This window comes from Dromaius novaehollandiae, chromosome 5, assembly GCF_036370855.1.
Source record: "Dromaius novaehollandiae isolate bDroNov1 chromosome 5, bDroNov1.hap1, whole genome shotgun sequence".
In the NCBI taxonomy this organism is placed as follows: domain Eukaryota; kingdom Metazoa; phylum Chordata; class Aves; order Casuariiformes; family Dromaiidae; genus Dromaius; species Dromaius novaehollandiae.
In genome coordinates this window covers 5435321-5452746 of record NC_088102.1, presented here as the reverse complement: position 1 = coordinate 5452746, position 17426 = coordinate 5435321, and the positions used below count along the sequence as shown (strand labels likewise).

Below are 17426 nucleotides of genomic sequence, written 5' to 3'. Positions count from 1 at the left end.
CCAAAGAAAATACACGATGCAGAACCACAAAGAGTTTGCACGATGGTTTGCTGCTGTTTTGTTTTCTTTTTAAACCTTAGCACCTTTTCTCTACAAACTTCAGAGCAAGACTTCCTTTGAAGCCCCACAGTTTGCCTCTTTTCAAGCTCACGCCTTCCCAGCCCCTGCCCAGAGGCACATACACTAAGCGAGGCTTGACACTTGTTTCAGGGAGGGGAAAGGTGGAAATCTCAGCTGAGGAGTCCTCACAAACTTCAATTAAAAGAACAGAGCGGAAACACTTTGAATAATAGCATCCCTTTATTTGCTGACACCATTACAAAAACTGATTACATTAGCAACAAAAAAAAAAAAAAAAAAAAAAAAAAAAGGAGTGTTTACTTGAGGTTGAAGTCAGAGGCAGCTAATCCCAAAATGTATTTAAGTAAAACAGTGTACAACATCAGTATTAAAATGTTATATTCCATTGGTGACTTTACCACATTGGAGTTTTCTGAACAAGTTTTATTGAGCAAAATAAAAGATTACATGTTTACTGTCTCTCCAGGAATGTAAAGGTCTAATTATCCAAACAGTTTTTTTTTTTTTTATTATAAAACTAAACTCTGGAGGTGTCTACAGAGTTGGTTTTTTCTTTAAATCAGTAGTCTAACAAGGATTAGAAAAGACAAAACTCTGTTCAGTGTTTCTGACGAAGTAGAAAGGGTGAAAACATAAATAAGGCTTTAATTTGGCAAAATATAATACAATGCCTTCTGCTATCCTCAAATTAATGATTCCCCCGTGACTTCATTCTGGAAGAGAAACACAAAACGCCACGTAAGCCGAGCGGTTTCGGAAGTTTTGTTCAAGCAAACCCGTCCGCAGCCAGCGCGCCGGTTCTGCGGCTCATCCCAGCAGCTTCGTTAGCGTCGGTGCCGGGACGAAGCCCAGAGGGACGAGCAGGGAGGCGGAGGTCTATCTGACCGGAGGCTAAAAGCCACAGCCTCCCCGAGGCAGAGGCCAAGACACGGCGGCCCCGTCCTCCCACGCGCACGACAGGCAGCACCAAGCCCTTCCCACGGGACCGGCCTCACCCCATGCTGGCCTGCAAGAGCCACACTGTGCTACAGAGGCAGGAGCATGAAAAATTTCTAAATTAGGGGGAAAAAAACCACAAGTATCCATCCCTACTACATAAGAGGGAGTTTTGGCACTTTTTGTAGCAGCACATTTGCTGCCAAGCCTTTGCTGCCTCTCATACCGAGCAGCTCATGACCCACCCTACGCTCGTCTAGGAGGGGCTCGCTCAGCGCACACCAGCTTTGTGGGAAAGTTCTGGTGTCTCAAGTTTTATCCAACTGCCGGTTAACTCTGGGTCATTCCAGAAGTTAACAGCATGAGGCAGTGAACCACAAAAGCCCGCATTTCAAAGTTGGCCGTATATTAAAATAAAAGCCTTGTTCGTGTGCCTGTAATTGGATCAAGAGCTCATGCCAGACTGATGCTTTAGATATTCATATCCCCGTGACCATGGCAAGCCGTCACGGCAAACTCGGTGAAAGCCCAGTGGGTTATTTTATACTCTCCATCCCAAAGCAACTGGAGCATGGAAGCACAGACATTTTGCCCGTGTAACTGGAAAGAGGGAAACAAGGCACAGGCACTATGAGAAGAAAATGTCAGGAGCCTTTTGAGTGAAGAGGCAAGCAGCAGGGATAAAGAGTTTTCTGTCCAGACAGACAGGGACACAGGGAAGGGAGATTAGTCCCAGCTAACCGAAGTAGGTATCCAGAGAGAAACATCTCCGGTGCCCACTAGAGGCTTTTGATCCATTCCACATAGGAAGTTTCAGATTTCAACAACTGACATGTTAAATCCAAACAGGGTCCCCCCCATCCCTCCTGACAAACCCACCCGCTCAGCTAGGCACCCAACGGCTGTTCCTACCTACTAGCTGGTAGTGTTCTCGTCCCTTTGACAGCATTTGGCTTACTGACACAAGCAGCTTCTTGAGATGACCTACATCCTGGTTAAGATTCACCGCCACATTTAGTCTTTTATCAGTCAATTCCTGGAAGGAGGAAAAAAAAAGTCATTAAAAACTCATTTACAATCTAATTATCAAGAAAGTCTATAATTAGATTCTCCATATAAAATTACAGCTTCTTGCACAGATGGGAACAATTCTTGTAAATCAGAGGGTTATAGTCACATTTAAAGAGAATGCTGTTCAAAGTCAAGAAGCCATTTCCTGCGCCAAGGAATTACCTGTGCCTGCTGAGCACCAGCAAGAGCATCACTGGCTCCGTCTCCCTGCCCAGGACTCCGCTTACCCACTGGTCCCAGGACTTGTGCTCCCAGCCGCAGCTCATCTGGCCTCAGCAGGTGGTTTCAAAGTGCTACCACGCATCCCCACAAGCCTTACTGAAAACCCACGCTGACCAGAGAGCATGCTTAATTTAACAGGCCTGCAAAGCACGGCAGTGGTGCGCCCCGGAGGTGGGATGACTTCTGACACCCCGCAGCTGCAACAACAAGGCTGCCGGACCACCAAAGACTTGGTCTGTACGAGGAGCTGTGCAGGACCCGACAGGCAGCTTGGAGGATAAGTGGATGTTATTTTTTGGGCAGATTTGCCAATACTACACACGTGCATCACTGGTTGAAATCAGCAGAAGAGATGGCTGGCTGGTGTCCATACGGATTTTCTGCCCCATGTCCTATCAAGCAGCTGGAAGCCTAACAAGGCACCGGTGCCTCTCTTAATAGGTTTGTTGCGCTCCATGGCATCAGGTCCTCAGCAGCACGTAGTGCTACACCCCAAGCATGAGGCAGCTCCAGCTGGGAATCCTGACAAAACCTCTCAGAAGCGCCTGAGAGCAGCAGCACTCGCCACCCACGCCGGCTCGGGGCACCTGCGTGCAGGCTGCTGCCTGCCAGCTCTCCCGAGGGTTCCTGCTCTCAGCCCCAGTAAAGTCCCCATTTCCCAAGCGTACGGTGACACATGGGCTTGCATAAAAAGACTTCAAAGTAGTTTAAGCACCAATCGACATTGGGAACTAGAGAAGGAAGCTAGGAAGAGTCAGAAAATTAGTTTCTTGCTCTGTGAACTCAAAACACTGATTTTTTTTTTATATATCTTAAACACAAAGTACTTTTTCAGGAGTTCAACAGTTCTGTAAGAATAGGGAAGTGCTACAACCCCAAATGGACTCTTCCCTGCCTTCCTCCCCCAAAGTCTGTCTTGCCGAAGTAACAGTGACATAATCCCCATTTTACTACCTTTATCAACTCCTTTACAGACGTACAAAGGGCTCCACATCTGAAGCAAGCATTACTATTCCTTATTCAATTCATAAGGCAGACATGCAGATATACCTAAGAGAACCTCCCCTGCAAGAATTCACCAGCTAAAAATAAGCAAGTTGACCTTGGTGGCCGCAATACAGAACTACTCAATTCTCCACGCGAACACCAAGAGGCATTTGCAAGCACCCGGCATCAGCCAACCCTGTCCAGCCGACATCAGTTTTTACAATTAACTTCTGTGGCAACAGAACTAGACTGATGCATCGCACTGTTGCAGATCTCTCCCTAGAGTTTAAGGAAAATTAGAGCAAGTTCAGCGAGGGCCACTTCCAGACCGCCCATTCGGCGAGCGTCGCGGCTAGACCTGCCTGTAACGCGGGGAGCGCAGTAAATCAAACTCAGCCACCTGCAGCAATACAGGAGCTATTCTGGGCTCAGGCAGGAGAACAAAGCAATACATGGCAAAGCTCTTACACGAGTGTGACTGGTAAACAATTTTTCTACTGTAAAAATCATTAGGTATCTGTATGGGAGTAGCTTTAACCTGTTTTACCCATATTAAAGTAGAGCATCAGGTCCAACTCTGTCAAGATGGAGAATTCACTTACAGATCTCAGGGGGACAGATGAAAGTAGAAAGGCAAATCCAGCGAGCATCCGAGCGAAGAAATGAATCGCAGCATTGACCAATGCCGCTGGAGACAGCGGTGCACGTGCATTGGTGCAAGAACCATCACGAGCAGAAGGAGCCTTTCAATTCACCCTCAGGCCTCCCATCCAGAAAGAGCTCTCCTCTCCTTTATTTAGCTCTCTGCTTCCTCCCCTGTATTTTATTTCAATATCAATCAGCGTTCACTTGTGAACTATAAACATACGCCCAACCCCACTGGGGCCAAATCCTGCCCAGCTCAGGATGGGTTTGGGCTCAAAACCACCCCACCCCAACCGCAGGCTCTCCGTGACTCAGGGAAGGGCACGTCTCAGGGACAGGTAGAGCCCGCGGCAGGGAGGGAGAGAGGGAGGATGACGAGCAGGAAACACCCTGCTAGCACAAGCCCCAGCAGCCAAGACTTTGGGGCCAGGGAAGCCACTTTTGCCCTCTGTGGTTAAGCTTCCAGAAGTTTAAGCACACTCCCTAAAAATCCCACGGACAACCAGAGCTGTGGGTACACCTGCAGTTCGGATCTCCCTCCCGACAAGCACTGAACCGCCACGTTCATCTCCAGCAGGCTTCACATGACGTAGGGCACTTGGTTTCCAGCGATGGAGTGTTTTACATAGGGATTTGGGGAAAAAAAAAAAAAGCATTAGACTGCATATAAACCTCAACATAAGTTTACTGCCTAGGAAAGCTGCTGAATATAAATGACTTCCTTAAAGCTCACTAAAAGGCACCTTCAGTATCATTTAGCTCCATAAGTGACAAGGAAGCTGATTAGAAAAACCAAAATGATCTATTTCTAAGTAGAGAGAAAAGCAGTCTAAGAAAATATCCAGAACGTGTCTGAGGGTTTTTGCAGGCATCATTCCTCAGTTTTGTGGGCTGGTTCCTGCACCCACAAGGACAAATATGCTCATTTTCAAGCAAGCATTTTCAGCTCCTTTTTAAAAAGGGAAGAGACTGTTGCTAGGTAAAAGTGGCTGAAAGACTTTCTTTTTTAGTCTGAGAGCTATTTTAAGCTGGGTTCTTAGGCTTCTGGGGAGACAGCTCTTTAAAAAAAAAAAAAAAAAAGAAAAAAGAGGAAGCGAGAAGGGAAGACGACAAAGACATGTTCTAATTTTAGTCTCTGGCAATGGATACCTATTTAGAGCAGTGTTTAGACGACTTCTACTAATGAAGATTTAATTACAGGTTTCTTGGGACTTTATTTTTCCCCATTCCTCTTAAGAGAAGAGGAACCGACGTTCTGGAGGAAGCCTGGTTGCTGTCCCAACATGCCCATGCAGCTACAGCAGAGCAATACCTACACCAGGGGGGTTGTGCAAGCTGTTACAGCTAAAGCAATTAAATCAGAGTAACATCCTTAGGCCACAGCAGGGCACATCTAAGGACACCTGGCTTAGGAGTGCTCACCAGGTGTTGCCAACCAGGAAGCGCCACAGCCGTCGGTACAGGAACAACTTTGATAAGCAACAGCCATCCAGCACAAGCAGGCAGCTCGTAGCACCACGCTCCTGCTATTTGCAACTACAGTAGTTGTTGCAGGCCAAAATTTCTACCCTGCACGTCTGCAGACACAGCCAGCGTGTTAATATAAGCCTGCACCGCTGTCACATTTGCAGAGCTTACGAGATGCATCCAGTGCATGTTTGCAAGTGACATTGATCCCAAGAGGCTGAGCAGTGCTCCAAGAGGAGGGCGCATGGGCAGGATGGGGGGTCTCCCAGGTCAGCTTGTACTACCAGCCCTGCACCAGGTCCAGTCGAGGTGGGAGAGCATCTCAAAGCCTCCTTAAGCCTGCCTTTCCTGCTCCCTGCTCGGTCCCTAGCATCAAGCCAAAACGGAGGTCAGCACAAGGGCATAGCAGAGGGCGAGCAGGTCAGCTTTGGCTTTAGGAGGGCTCTTGCTCTCCCATCTGCTGCAGGCAGGGACACGGAGCACCCAAGGGTCACTCACCATCACCAGCCAGTCTCCTGCCGGCAGCACAAGGGAGGGCTCGGCAAATCGAACGTCCTCTCCGGGAAACCAGCTCACAGAGCTGAAACATGAGTGGTCTCAGAGGCCCAGCTGCATCTCCAGCTCTTGGCATGGTCAGCCCACAACACAACAGCCAAACAGCATCCCTGACTGATCACTCCCCAGAAAAGCCATTTCATTTCTGCTAATGACTACAAAGGCAAAAGCTTTTCTACAGTGCTCCTTAGAGAACTCCAAGCCTCCTCTCGCAGCTGATGAAGCTACTTATTTTCAGCAGCTAAAAGGACTTGATATAAATTATTTGTCCTACAAGCAAGTGCTCCTCTCCCCCTCGGACTACAGCATTTCCTTCCACTCTATCCATCAGAAGAAAATGGGTAATGAGTTCCATTGACACCACTTAGCTGTATCAAATGTGCTGGGAAGACATCTGTTTTAGCCTTCTACTTCTCAACTGCTTTCTGGAAAGCTGTTTTGAAGCTGGTGTCAAAGCTCTTGTTTCCAGAGACAGGGAAGCCCAGTTTCTGAACCCAGGACTCAGCGGCTCATACAGGTGGTGCCTTGTTTTTTTTTTGTTTTGTTTTGTTTTTTTTTTTTAGGGCCCACACTCAAAGAACTGGCTACACAAGCAGTTCAGCAATCATCCACGCAAGCAGTAACCCACAGGCCCCAGAGGCGAGTTACCTGTGAAGGTGTAAGCAGACCATGCCAGACAGAGTCCACCCAACTCCAGACCCCACAAGTGCAACCCCTTTACTGGAGGATATCAAAAACACCCTTGGTCTGCAGAGTCAGCCACCCACAGGACGAGGCACTGCTCACATTTGTGGCTTGCTAAAGCTCAGACTAATAAGATTTTGCTGCTGGACCAGGTCAAGGTCAGCACAAATTCCTAGGAGCCAGGGCCAGCTGAAGCTGAATTCGAGCACCTACCTATGGCTAACAACAAGCTCTTGTCCTCACTGCAGAGGACCAGAAGGTTCACTATTTTGACAACAGACTGCATGGCCTACAATACCAAGGCACTCCGAGACAGCCATATTCCTCTGGCATTAGACATCAGCAAGTAAGCTCATTTAGTAATCAGCAGATTTATTTTTAGCCTCCTTTAATGAGCAAATAAGTCTGGGGCTCTTCCCCACTACTCTCCCCACTTTTGCCTAAACCAAACCAACAATCCTTTGGAAGCCCAGGTCTCGGGTACAGAATCTCTTCCCTTCCTTCTTGCAAACTTGAGACACGGGACAGAGGTCACGATGCAGATGACGGCAGAACTCCCAGTGCTTAGAAAGACATCCACATCCCCAGCATACAGCTCCAAAACATCACACTGATGAGCTGTGAACTAGGAAACTTCATCAAGCCTTAATTTACTGTCAACAGCACAAGTCCTGTTCCTTTGTTGGAGCTCACTTTCCGAAGTTCACAATTCGCATGAGATTTGCATTGCCCCCAGGGATGGACTCCGAGGAAATACTCACCGACTCTGTGCAAACATCACTGTTCTCAATAACATTGGCATCCCCAGCAGCTTTTCCAATTTCTCTCTCAAGAGATGCCAAAGACTCCTGGGCCTGTAGGGGGAACACAGAGAAGGCAACAACTAGCAAAGGCTGAAAAGCAAACCCCTGTCTCTCCATGAGCGCTAGAGACACAGGAAATCATTGTTCTGGAGGAAATCTGTTTTATGCCAGACTCACTCAGGGGACCAACACATTTTCGGAGATTGACATGTCTCCTTATAATCAGCATGTTGCATGTCAGCCTGCCTGTGTTTGAAAGCAATTCTAGGGGGATGCTTTAATAGTCTCACATCAAGTCATTAGGTAAAAATTGTGCAGCAATTTTTTTTTCATGTTAAGAGTGTAGCACAGGCAGGTCTCCAAAATCCTGATTGTAAATCTGCATTTATACAGATCTGCACGAACAAGGGACATCAGCACAGCTCACTTCAGAGCAGTTGAAGGTTGACATATGAGCAAAGTGTTGTAAATACCTTATCCCAACAGGTCTCCTTTCATCTCTTCACCCTCTCACAGTGTTTCTGTGGCCATTTGTCCCTGTCCCAGCACAAGGGCTGCCTCCTACCCCAGCCACAGCTCCCCCCAGCATCTGCTCTTTCCAGTCCTGCAGGAACCCAACCTGACCTCCTCCCCTCCCTTCTTTCTGCCATCTTTCCTTCCCGAGCCACATAGCTGAATTTCTGGCTCAGCTTCTGCTTTCGATGGAAGCAGTTCAGCCTTGGGGATCACCTCTCAGAAAGCACTGCAAGGTAGATTCCCTCCAGCTTGCAGTTTGGCCAGATCAACCCTTGCTTCGCCTCCATCCTCTGCCTCCAGTCACAAGCCATATGTTATTGCTTTCCAAGCCCTTTTCAGCTATTCTCGCCTTCCTTAAGGGGAGACTCACTGACCATCCTCCATCCCTTGCTTCGTGCCCTCTGCAAACCCCCAAACAAGCTTTGGGGCGTCTCACAACGATGCTTCGTTAAACCTCCTTCCTCCTGCGCTCTGACACAGGAGCCCAATCTTCACAAGCAGGCACATTGCCAGGGCACCAAGACCAGCACTGATCCAGTCACCCAGCCCATTCGTCCACCACTGACAGGTCTTACAGTAACCGAGAGACAGGCTAGCTCTAGAAGGTATCTAAGAGTTGCTGTTAAAACCAACGCACTAGCAACCCATCTTAGTAAAACTAACCCAACTAAACCCATTCTTTGCATGTTGCTTCCAAGCTTTATGCACTACACTCATGGCCAAGAAAACGGCATCACAGAAGGAACAAGGAGGCCAGGCCACAGCTAATCCACAGGTCATTCTTGTCTCCATTTTTCAACCCTCCCATGAGAGGTTTGTTTCACTGAGATCAGTCATACTTTAAATTTTCCCTTTAAGCAGCCACTGAGGAACAGCAGAGGTAACCCACCTGCCTGCCTCATCGAGGTTGTGCAGAGCTAACTGTAAAGATTTGCAGTGTCCCAGGTTATAGCCAGTTTGTAACCACTTGCAAGCAGGCTGACAGCTGGCAACCACTGATTCGAAACTGGATTTAAATGCAGTGGCATGGGGATTGTGGGATGCGTTTTTTTGTTCAGTTGGGTTTCTTTATTCAAAGAATGATCCATCAGCCCCAAGTCGTCACTTATTTCTATTGGCAGAAAATTATCACGAACAAGAGATGCTTTCAAGCAGGATAATTAAACAGAGCTGTTCGTTGTGTTTTATCATTTCAGCAGACACACAGGTATCTTGCATCAGCTCTTATATCCACAGTCCCAGGCACCTGGGGAACCAATAAGTGGAGCAAAAACCCCACAGGGCAGGCAGGCAGCTCAAACTGCTGGAACCACATTCTCCAGCACTGCTAAACTACAAATCGTGACAGCTTCTACAATATGTGACTGTTAAAAAAAACTGTGCTTACCTTGGGCAAGTCACCAGCTACCTTCTGCCTCTCATTTTGATCAATTTTGAGTTTTGATAGTGTTTCATTTAACTGTGTTTTCAGCTGCAAAATAGTAAAAAAGAAAATCAGTTCCCCCCCCCGGCTCTAATCCGTCTCCCTTGGGGATTAACCCAGTGCACACTGACTGCAGAGGGAGTACGATCACTAACAATTACACACACTGGATTAGTCAACATGTATGATGAGGTTTACAAGGACAGTCAAGGAAGAGAGACTCCATCTGTAAAGATAAACGTAAAGAATGGAAACTACAGAAAAAAAGACAGGGTTAGCACCAACTTGATTACAAGTGTTTTCAACTTTTAAATTATATTGCCAAAAAGAATATTAGCAATACTGAATACCCTTAAGCCTCTCTAGCATTCCTATAAGTCAGTCCAGATTTCAACTTAATTCACAACAAATATGCAAAAATGTAAACTGTCATCTTCCTAATTCAGGCTAAATAGTCACTTTACTGCTGAATAAACTAAAAACTCTACTTGTCATCTTAATAAAGCACCACTTATTACAACAGTGTTGACTTAACCAGTCTGTTAATATCACATCAAGGAATGAATCACTGACAGGGGTATATTAGATTGTCAATTGTGTTTAGACTCAATCCAAAAAGTGAAACTATTTCAGTCTAGAGGGATGAATCCTTTGTACTGGCTGCCCTTAAAATACAGCCTTCCACAGAAAGGATATAAACATTTTTTTAAGAATATTTCAATTGCTCTTCAACACAGCACACAGAATCGGCCACAGCACTTAAGGTTTGAGCCTCAAATAGGAGCACTAACAAGAAACTTGAGTGCCAATTTTGTTGGATTTGTGACTCTGAAGTGCGCTGTGCTAATGTTCACTATTCCTGCTGTCAATCTTCTTGGGAACCAGCAGGGGATTAAAGACGTGAACAATAGGCTACTCAGAGCCCTGAATTCTCACTAATTCCAAACCCCTGCATTATATTGGTCTCAGACTTGGAAGGTTTCCCCCTTTGCAGCACCTGGACCAGTGCATGCTGATTTTCTACAGTTCGGGGAAGCACTGTTGGGCTCCTCTGCAGCTTCATCTTCTCTCCCTGGTTCACCTTATAAATTAGTGGGAAATTTTGAAATCACATCATTTCTCTTCCTCAGCCTCCTGCCTATTACAAAAACACTCACATAAAGTGGACAGCATTCCCAAGCTGTCTGCATGAAGCTTGTTTACCACTTCCTCATGCTTCAGCCAGCACAGCATCATCAGATTGCAGAGTCAAGCTGCCCTGCTAGGGAGCTCAGCTTTTTAAGCTCTTGTTGTTACAGACATAATAGATTGTTGCCTCTTATATTCAAGAGGTTGGCGTTTGCTGATTAACTCTAAGATATGCGTTCAATTCCCATTTCCCTTGCTTTCAAAACAAGAGGCTTCAGTTGCTGAGGCAGGATGCTAATCAATGCTATACTAGGCTTGCCAAGCATACTGAAAAACAGTCACAATCTACTTAAGTTCAAATCAACTATTTTAATGCAGTTACACTAGTGGTGGTACCCTGGCGAGACCAGCAGTTCAGCCAGCAGTGACAAGCTGACCCATCAGCTACCCTAAAATCCACCAGCAAAGACGTGGTGGCAGGAAGAACTTTCCCCGATTCTGGCTCAAAAGCATGAAGAAAGCTCGACTCAATACAAGCAGAGGAAAGATCAGACTGCTGCTGCTGTGGCCTCAAGAAAACACGTTACTTTGGAAACAAATGAGAATTGAAAGGACTCAAACTGTAAAATCATGCATCTTTGGGGCTGGAGGTCTGGCATCACTTAATTCAACTCCTTCTTGAGAAACTTGCTTTAGGAACATTAAACGCTAAAGAGCATATCCAGCCAAAACACACCCTACATGGTGCATGCCACAACCCAGAACAGTTGTTCTGCCACATCAGGACACCAACTGCTCAGTGGCTGGATGCTCAGAAGAAACCTAACATTGTTTTGGCCAATTTCTGTACATACAAAGGAGCACGGAAGAGGGTCTCCACTGTCAGGCTTACATGGACACCACAGTTGCATCCTCGAAAGCTTTGGGAAGACAACCAGAGGATAATCCTCAAATTAAACTGATGAGAGCACAACTTCTATTGCTCCAAAAGACATTATATTTGCAGCTACACATCTACACTGTGTAAAACATTGATTCTCAAGAAGTTTCAGATATGAAAGTCCTAAAGACTTTGGACAAAGTCTCAAGAACCAGACATGCTATTGTTAGGAGCAGAGAGAGACAAATTGTAAAAGTCAGACTACATAAATGATTGCAATGGACAAAAATATCAAGCCGAAGAGGTTAGCAGAACAGACAGGATTCGGAATAAGTCTCCGCTTCGTAAGTATGCTGGGAGCCTAGTTTGTGCCCAGCGGAGAACAAGCTTCTTACCAAATTTAACTCTTCATTCTGTCTTACTGCTTCAGAATATGAATCATCAAGTTTTTTCTGCAATTCAGTCAACAGATCTTTGAGCTGAAATGAAGTTTAGAGTTTTAGGATTTGTCTCCTTAGGATGCCCACTTTTCTTCTGCTCAGTTATTAATGTGTCGCTCTACCCTAAGGTCACAAGCATACAAACTCCTCAGCCACAGAGGCTAAGCACTTGATTAGTTTGTCAGCTGACTGGTAACCAAACAAAAGAAAAAGGACAGTCTGGTCCATTATGTTTACCTCTCTGACTTCTGAAACATAAGTAGATCGTTCTATTTCTGCCTTTTCTAGTTCACTTTCCAAATGTTCTCTCTCTTTTTTAAGCTAGAAACAGAAAAACAGAGTTAAAACAGACATTTTCAGAGTCTCTACCTTACAGTATTGTTTCCTAATTTATTATTAGCTGCAAGTTTCTATCAAATACTCCATGACATTTAGAGAGCATTTCAAACCTGGCAATTGCACAACACAGATTTAAACTGTTACACTTCAAAAGTAACTTGATGATTTTTGAATATAAAAGAATCAAGCCCAAGATGATCAAAAAGCAGATGTGTCAAAGTAAACTGCTTGGCCTCCCAAACAAAAGGTCCCGCTTCCCAGAGCCTCAGCATCCAGTGGACAAGTAGTGAAGTGTTAAAAAGAAAAAAAAAAAAAAAAAAAAAAAAAAAAAAAAAAAGAAAAAACGTTAAAAAGGCGACACTTCTCAGGGCTCAACTTTATCCATCTTCTTCTTGAAAAATAGCAGCCAAAAAGTGCCAATTAAACTACAACACAAGCTGCACTACATGCAAGAGAGGGGTCCCAATAGGTTCAAATTTAGAACACAAGCTTAAACCATGCTTTAAAGTTTCAAAGGGAAGAATCGTCTGCACGTACAGTTTCAACTTCTTTGATTTCTTCCTTTAACCTCTCTACCTCGTGCTCCAAAGGAACGACCGAAGAGCGTAACTGCAGTTTTCAAGAAAGATAAATACATCATTTAATGAGATCGGTCTAAGGCAAACTCTCCGCATGCACATGTACCTGCTTCTATGGTTTAAAAACATTAAGGATGATGAAATCACAGTGACTGCAAATAAAACAAGACACTCAAGTAATTCAGTATATTGAGTCTCCATCATAACATATTTGCACCTTTTCTGTCTTTCCCCCAACATAAGGAGTCCTCTGACAGATATTTGGAGCTAGATGACAAGTATTTGGGATACAAGGACTAAGCTAGTTGTCTGTTATTCGCAGTAAGGGAAGTATCCTTCATAGTCACTTTATAGTGAAGATAGTCTGCGTTTATGAACTATACATAGCTAAACCCAGCATATTTAGCCACATTAGAGACTGCGTAAGTGCAGCAGATGGTAGCATATGTATAGTTCAGGAGCTGACAGCCTGTTATAAGCCCCTCAAAACAAAAGTTTTTTAATTCATCTACATGTTTGTTTCAGGCTCATACCCTGGCACTCAAATTTGCAAAGCAGAGGTAGCTAAGAAATTTCTTTCAAAAAAAAAAAAAAAAAAAAAAAAAAAAAAAATCAGTTTGACCTACTTTAACTCTAGATCAGGAAAGAAAGATAAAAGGCTTTTCTCCTGCCACCATCACTAACAGAGCCTTCCCAAAAAAAAAAAGCGCTGCAGGCGATTTCAAGTGTAATTAGTTGACCATAAAGTTGACCATAATGGATTTTAAGTGCTATTTTAACATCTTCAAAAAACTGCTTATGGTTATAGGATATTTAAACCTTAGTGCAAACAGTCTGTTTCTCTTCATAAACAGACTTTTTAAGAAAGAGGTGGCTAACAAATACAGTTTGAGCTGCCAGGATCAGAAACATTCATACTCCTGGGCACATTAATGGATCGTGCATATTTTCCCGGCTCTTGGGCTTCCTATTCCACCCGGCATTACTGTTACTATGCACTATTTCGTTCCTTCGCTTCCTGCATCACCTGCAAAGGAGTGGGCCAAGGCCTTAATAGACCAGTTAAAGACCTCACACCCATGCTGTTCGTTCTTGCTGCTCTGAAGATGGCAACTGGAATTACCCACAAATCCAAAGACACCAACAATTCCCCCACTTAGTCTTTTTAATAGAAAGATGTCTCTCAAAAGTAAATAAATAAATCACTGCGTAGTGTGAAACTAAGTGTCACAGCACTAGGAGTCCAACTGTCACAGAAAGGGATATTATACCCACTGCCGACTTCACCTTTCTCATCTGCTAGCCTTTGCAGCGCTCAAACACCCTCTGACTTCAAGTGAAATTGCCCGGCCACCCCAAAAGATAAATCTTCAGAAATACCTGCTTAAGTTCCTTTTGTGATTCTTCAACTTTTATTTTCCATTTACTCTCTTCCTCTTCCACGCTCCTCTGTAGCCTTTGTAAGATCCCCTCCTAAGAAGAGGGGGCAGTTTGAACACTTAGAGCACAGGAAAGGCAGCCTGCAACTTCACAAGGCACACGCGACCACGCATGCCGCTTACCGTCTCTGCCAGAACCGACTTGTACTTCTCACAGTCCAGTTGCAACAGCGCGTTCATCCCGTCAGCCTCCTTCAACTTCTGCTCCATAGCCTGCCAAAGGAGAAAAGACCAGCAAAGTCACATCTCAGCTGTCAGACTTGAGCTCTACTCTTTAGCTTTTTGTCACAAGCAAGCTGTTATGATTTACATTGGCAGGTCTTTCCATCCTGCACAAAGACACCAATATCAAGTGCAACTTTTCACTACCCAGTCGCAGCCGTCACGCAAGTTACTGTAGTAACTTGCCGAGTTGCCTGAAAACAAACCATTTACTTGGAAAGGGACCAGGGATTTTTGTTTCATTAACATTTTCGCAACTCCACAAGGTCCTTTGAGGAGTTTCAAAAACATTCCTTACTCACAACATGCAAATATTTATAAAACAGTTTTCTTATCGCCTGCTAACTCATTTGAGCCTCACAACAGAGAGCACGCTTTGCAAGATTTATAGCATGAAATACACCATGCACAAGGAAGCTCTCCACTGCTTGCGCTTACCTTGACCTCCTCGGATCCCGAGGCCCCTCGCAGATATTCTTTAGCCATCTTTTCAAACCCACATATCCATTCGCTATGACTCTGCTGAGAAATACACTGTTAGAGCTACAAGCAACCTCAATAAATTCATCTTCAGGACATCTGTCTCCCAACTGCAGGATTACGGAAGAGTGTTTCAGCACTCAAATTCCCACGAGCTATTGCACAGCCCGACAGGAGCTGTTCATCTAGTCCCGCGCACAGCCGAGCCAAGCTGACAGTCCACGGGCAGCAATCCAGGAATACAAAGTACAGGGGAGAGACAGCTCGGGGGGGCTCGGAGCTGCTGAAATACGACTGGGTCAGAGGTCTACCTGCAAGCGTCGGGGCTCTACAACAAGTATTTGAAGACTTAAATGTTTTCGAAATCCATGAATAGTTAAAGCGGACTCTTTCAAGGGGATTCTAGGGACTCCACTAGGAAGATAGACTGATAAACAAAAGTCATTTTTTAGAGACCTTCTGGTTCATCATGACACTAACTTCAGAACAGTGAGAGTATTTTTGAGCATTCAAAAACTCTTTATGGCACACATTGAGTCAACCACAGAGCTGGTTTTCTAGCCTCAGCTCACGTCATTCGCACAATCTAAACCAGGCAGACGCAGGTTTCCTTCGCAAGCACTGAAAGCCACCGAGAATACAAAACTGGATGTCAGTGATTTTCACAGAGACTTTGGGAACAAAATAAACACTTCTGAGTTATACTAATTGTCCTAGAGGCAGCACAGCCCCTCTAGAAAGGGCGTTCAGCAGTCTGGGAAGCTGGATTCCCATTGCACCTAGACAGTGAATAAACATGCAGTAGACTATCTGCTCTTGAAAGTTTACTGTCTTAGAGACAAGATAACACAGGCACATGAAACAGATGTTGGTGAGGAAAAAAAACAAGATAACGATAAGACGGTGGGGGGAGTTTCTTTGGTTTGCTTCAACACTTCTAAACGTAATTGTCTGTACTCAGAGCGAAGCTCTTTGCTGCCAGTAAGTACATTTAGCACCAGCAGAACGCAGTCATTTCCCACGGTAAATGCCGTGGGGCAAAAGGGACCGTGGTTTAGCGCTCAGGATTGCCTAGCACAAGAGGAGCGGAGCCCCTCCGTCAGCCCGGACAGCCGCTTCTCTTACCACGTTAGAAGGAAGAGACACTTTAGGGAAGAGCTTCTGGAGAAGTTCTCGCGTCTCCATCTCAGCAGCTTCCAGATGCTGCTGCCTCTCCTAAACCAAGAGAATGGCTCACATGAAACTGGGAAACTCACTCCCCAGACCTGGCAAAACCCTCTTCTAGGCCTGAAGTTTAACCCAGAAAAAATCATTTTTGAGTGAGAAAGGCTCCACAGTCTCTAAAATTACCAGTAACTTGCTTCAAAAATTGACATTAAATTGCTTCAGAATTTGGCCTTCACGTTTCTCATGCTTTTAAGCTATTATCCATGAAGCTCTCCTCCGCGCTAGCCTCTTCCTCCAGAATTTATACCATCATTCAATTGTTCATAACACAAACTAACCAGTGCTGCGTAACCGTAACCATAGATCACACCAACCCTTCCACTCAAATAATAAGCTGAGCAGTATCTCAAAAACAAGTAGCATGATTAGCATTTAAAGAATCCATACTTGTTCTAAACAACTTTATGGTGGAAAAAAAAATTCACTATAAATTAACATTAAAGTCGAAAGGAAAATTTGTGTCAATGCACATTTGAACCAGGCCAAGAAAGCAATACTGCATCTTCTAAATATTACTTTTAAGTACTTAACAGGGAGACCCTTACATCCTCCTTCCCCAAGCTTGGATGGAATGGGTGATAATTATTAGAGCTGTGTGACAATCTCCAGGTTTTCTTTGTTTAGTTTGTTCTGCAAACTAAAAAAATCCACAGAGCCAAGAGACACCACAGATCTCTAGTTACTTTGAAATTTATTTAGCATTAGAAGACAACCAGCCACAGGAGGTTTGCTTGCTGCGCTTGCGGCAGATAGGTTTATTTGGCTATACAACCCTCCTTACGCTCAGGCTCCCAGTTAAGTTTAAATATAGAAAGCTGGGACCCCTATGCATAAGGCAGCCTTCCCGATACATCCCTCACTAGTATGTGGTTTTCTTTTTATTTAATGCCAGTGTTATTGAGCCTTGCTGCTCTGAGTTCCTCTGCTGTAAGAGCGCGTGGTGGCATTAGTAGGTTGAGATCCAGAGACAGAAACAGACAGGAGACATCAGGCTGCGAAACTGTGCCAAGTGCGTTAGTTTTCGGCAATTCAGGACCCGCCAGCAAGCGGCCGTTTAATCAAAACCTTTAGACTGCAAGGGAGAGCAGACAAGCATTTAAGACACAGCAAAAGCAGTTGCACAAATTCTCCGAACGCCGGGCTGAGCCAAGAGCGGAGACGTCTCGGAAACACCGACACGTAATCCCAGAGCAGCGCTCGTCTGCTTCTGGCTACCTGACTTGTGTTTTACAGTTATTTTGATGCTTTTTGAATTCTGCACAACGGCAATTAACACCAGATCAGCCTCGTAACAGATACGGGC

The 17426-nt window shown here is 45.0% G+C and overlaps 1 protein-coding gene across 12 annotated transcripts in view; it reads right to left on the bottom strand.

The window, feature by feature from the left end:
• Positions 1 to 281: 281 nt before the first annotated feature.
• Positions 282 to 17426, bottom strand: part of KTN1 (kinectin 1) — a 78221-nt gene continuing 61076 nt past the window's right edge. For 4 of the 12 annotated variants that reach the window (XM_064511870.1, XM_064511875.1, XM_064511872.1 and 1 more), the window contains 11 exons: positions 16022 to 16111; positions 14855 to 14938; positions 14318 to 14407; positions 14136 to 14228; positions 12715 to 12786; positions 12076 to 12159; positions 11794 to 11877; positions 9355 to 9438; positions 7410 to 7502; positions 1930 to 2053; positions 282 to 794 (listed from right to left, as the gene is read on the bottom strand). In XM_064511870.1, the coding sequence (XP_064367940.1) occupies positions 790 to 794; positions 1930 to 2053; positions 7410 to 7502; positions 9355 to 9438; positions 11794 to 11877; positions 12076 to 12159; positions 12715 to 12786; positions 14136 to 14228; positions 14318 to 14407; positions 14855 to 14938; positions 16022 to 16111 (903 nt within the window). In that variant the 3' untranslated portion in view covers positions 282 to 789. The remainder of the gene's footprint in view (positions 795 to 1929; positions 2054 to 7409; positions 7503 to 9354; positions 9439 to 11793; positions 11878 to 12075; positions 12160 to 12714; positions 12787 to 14135; positions 14229 to 14317; positions 14408 to 14854; positions 14939 to 16021; positions 16112 to 17426) is intronic. The other 8 variants (XM_064511876.1, XM_064511880.1, XM_064511881.1 and 5 more) reach the window with 5 other exon arrangements.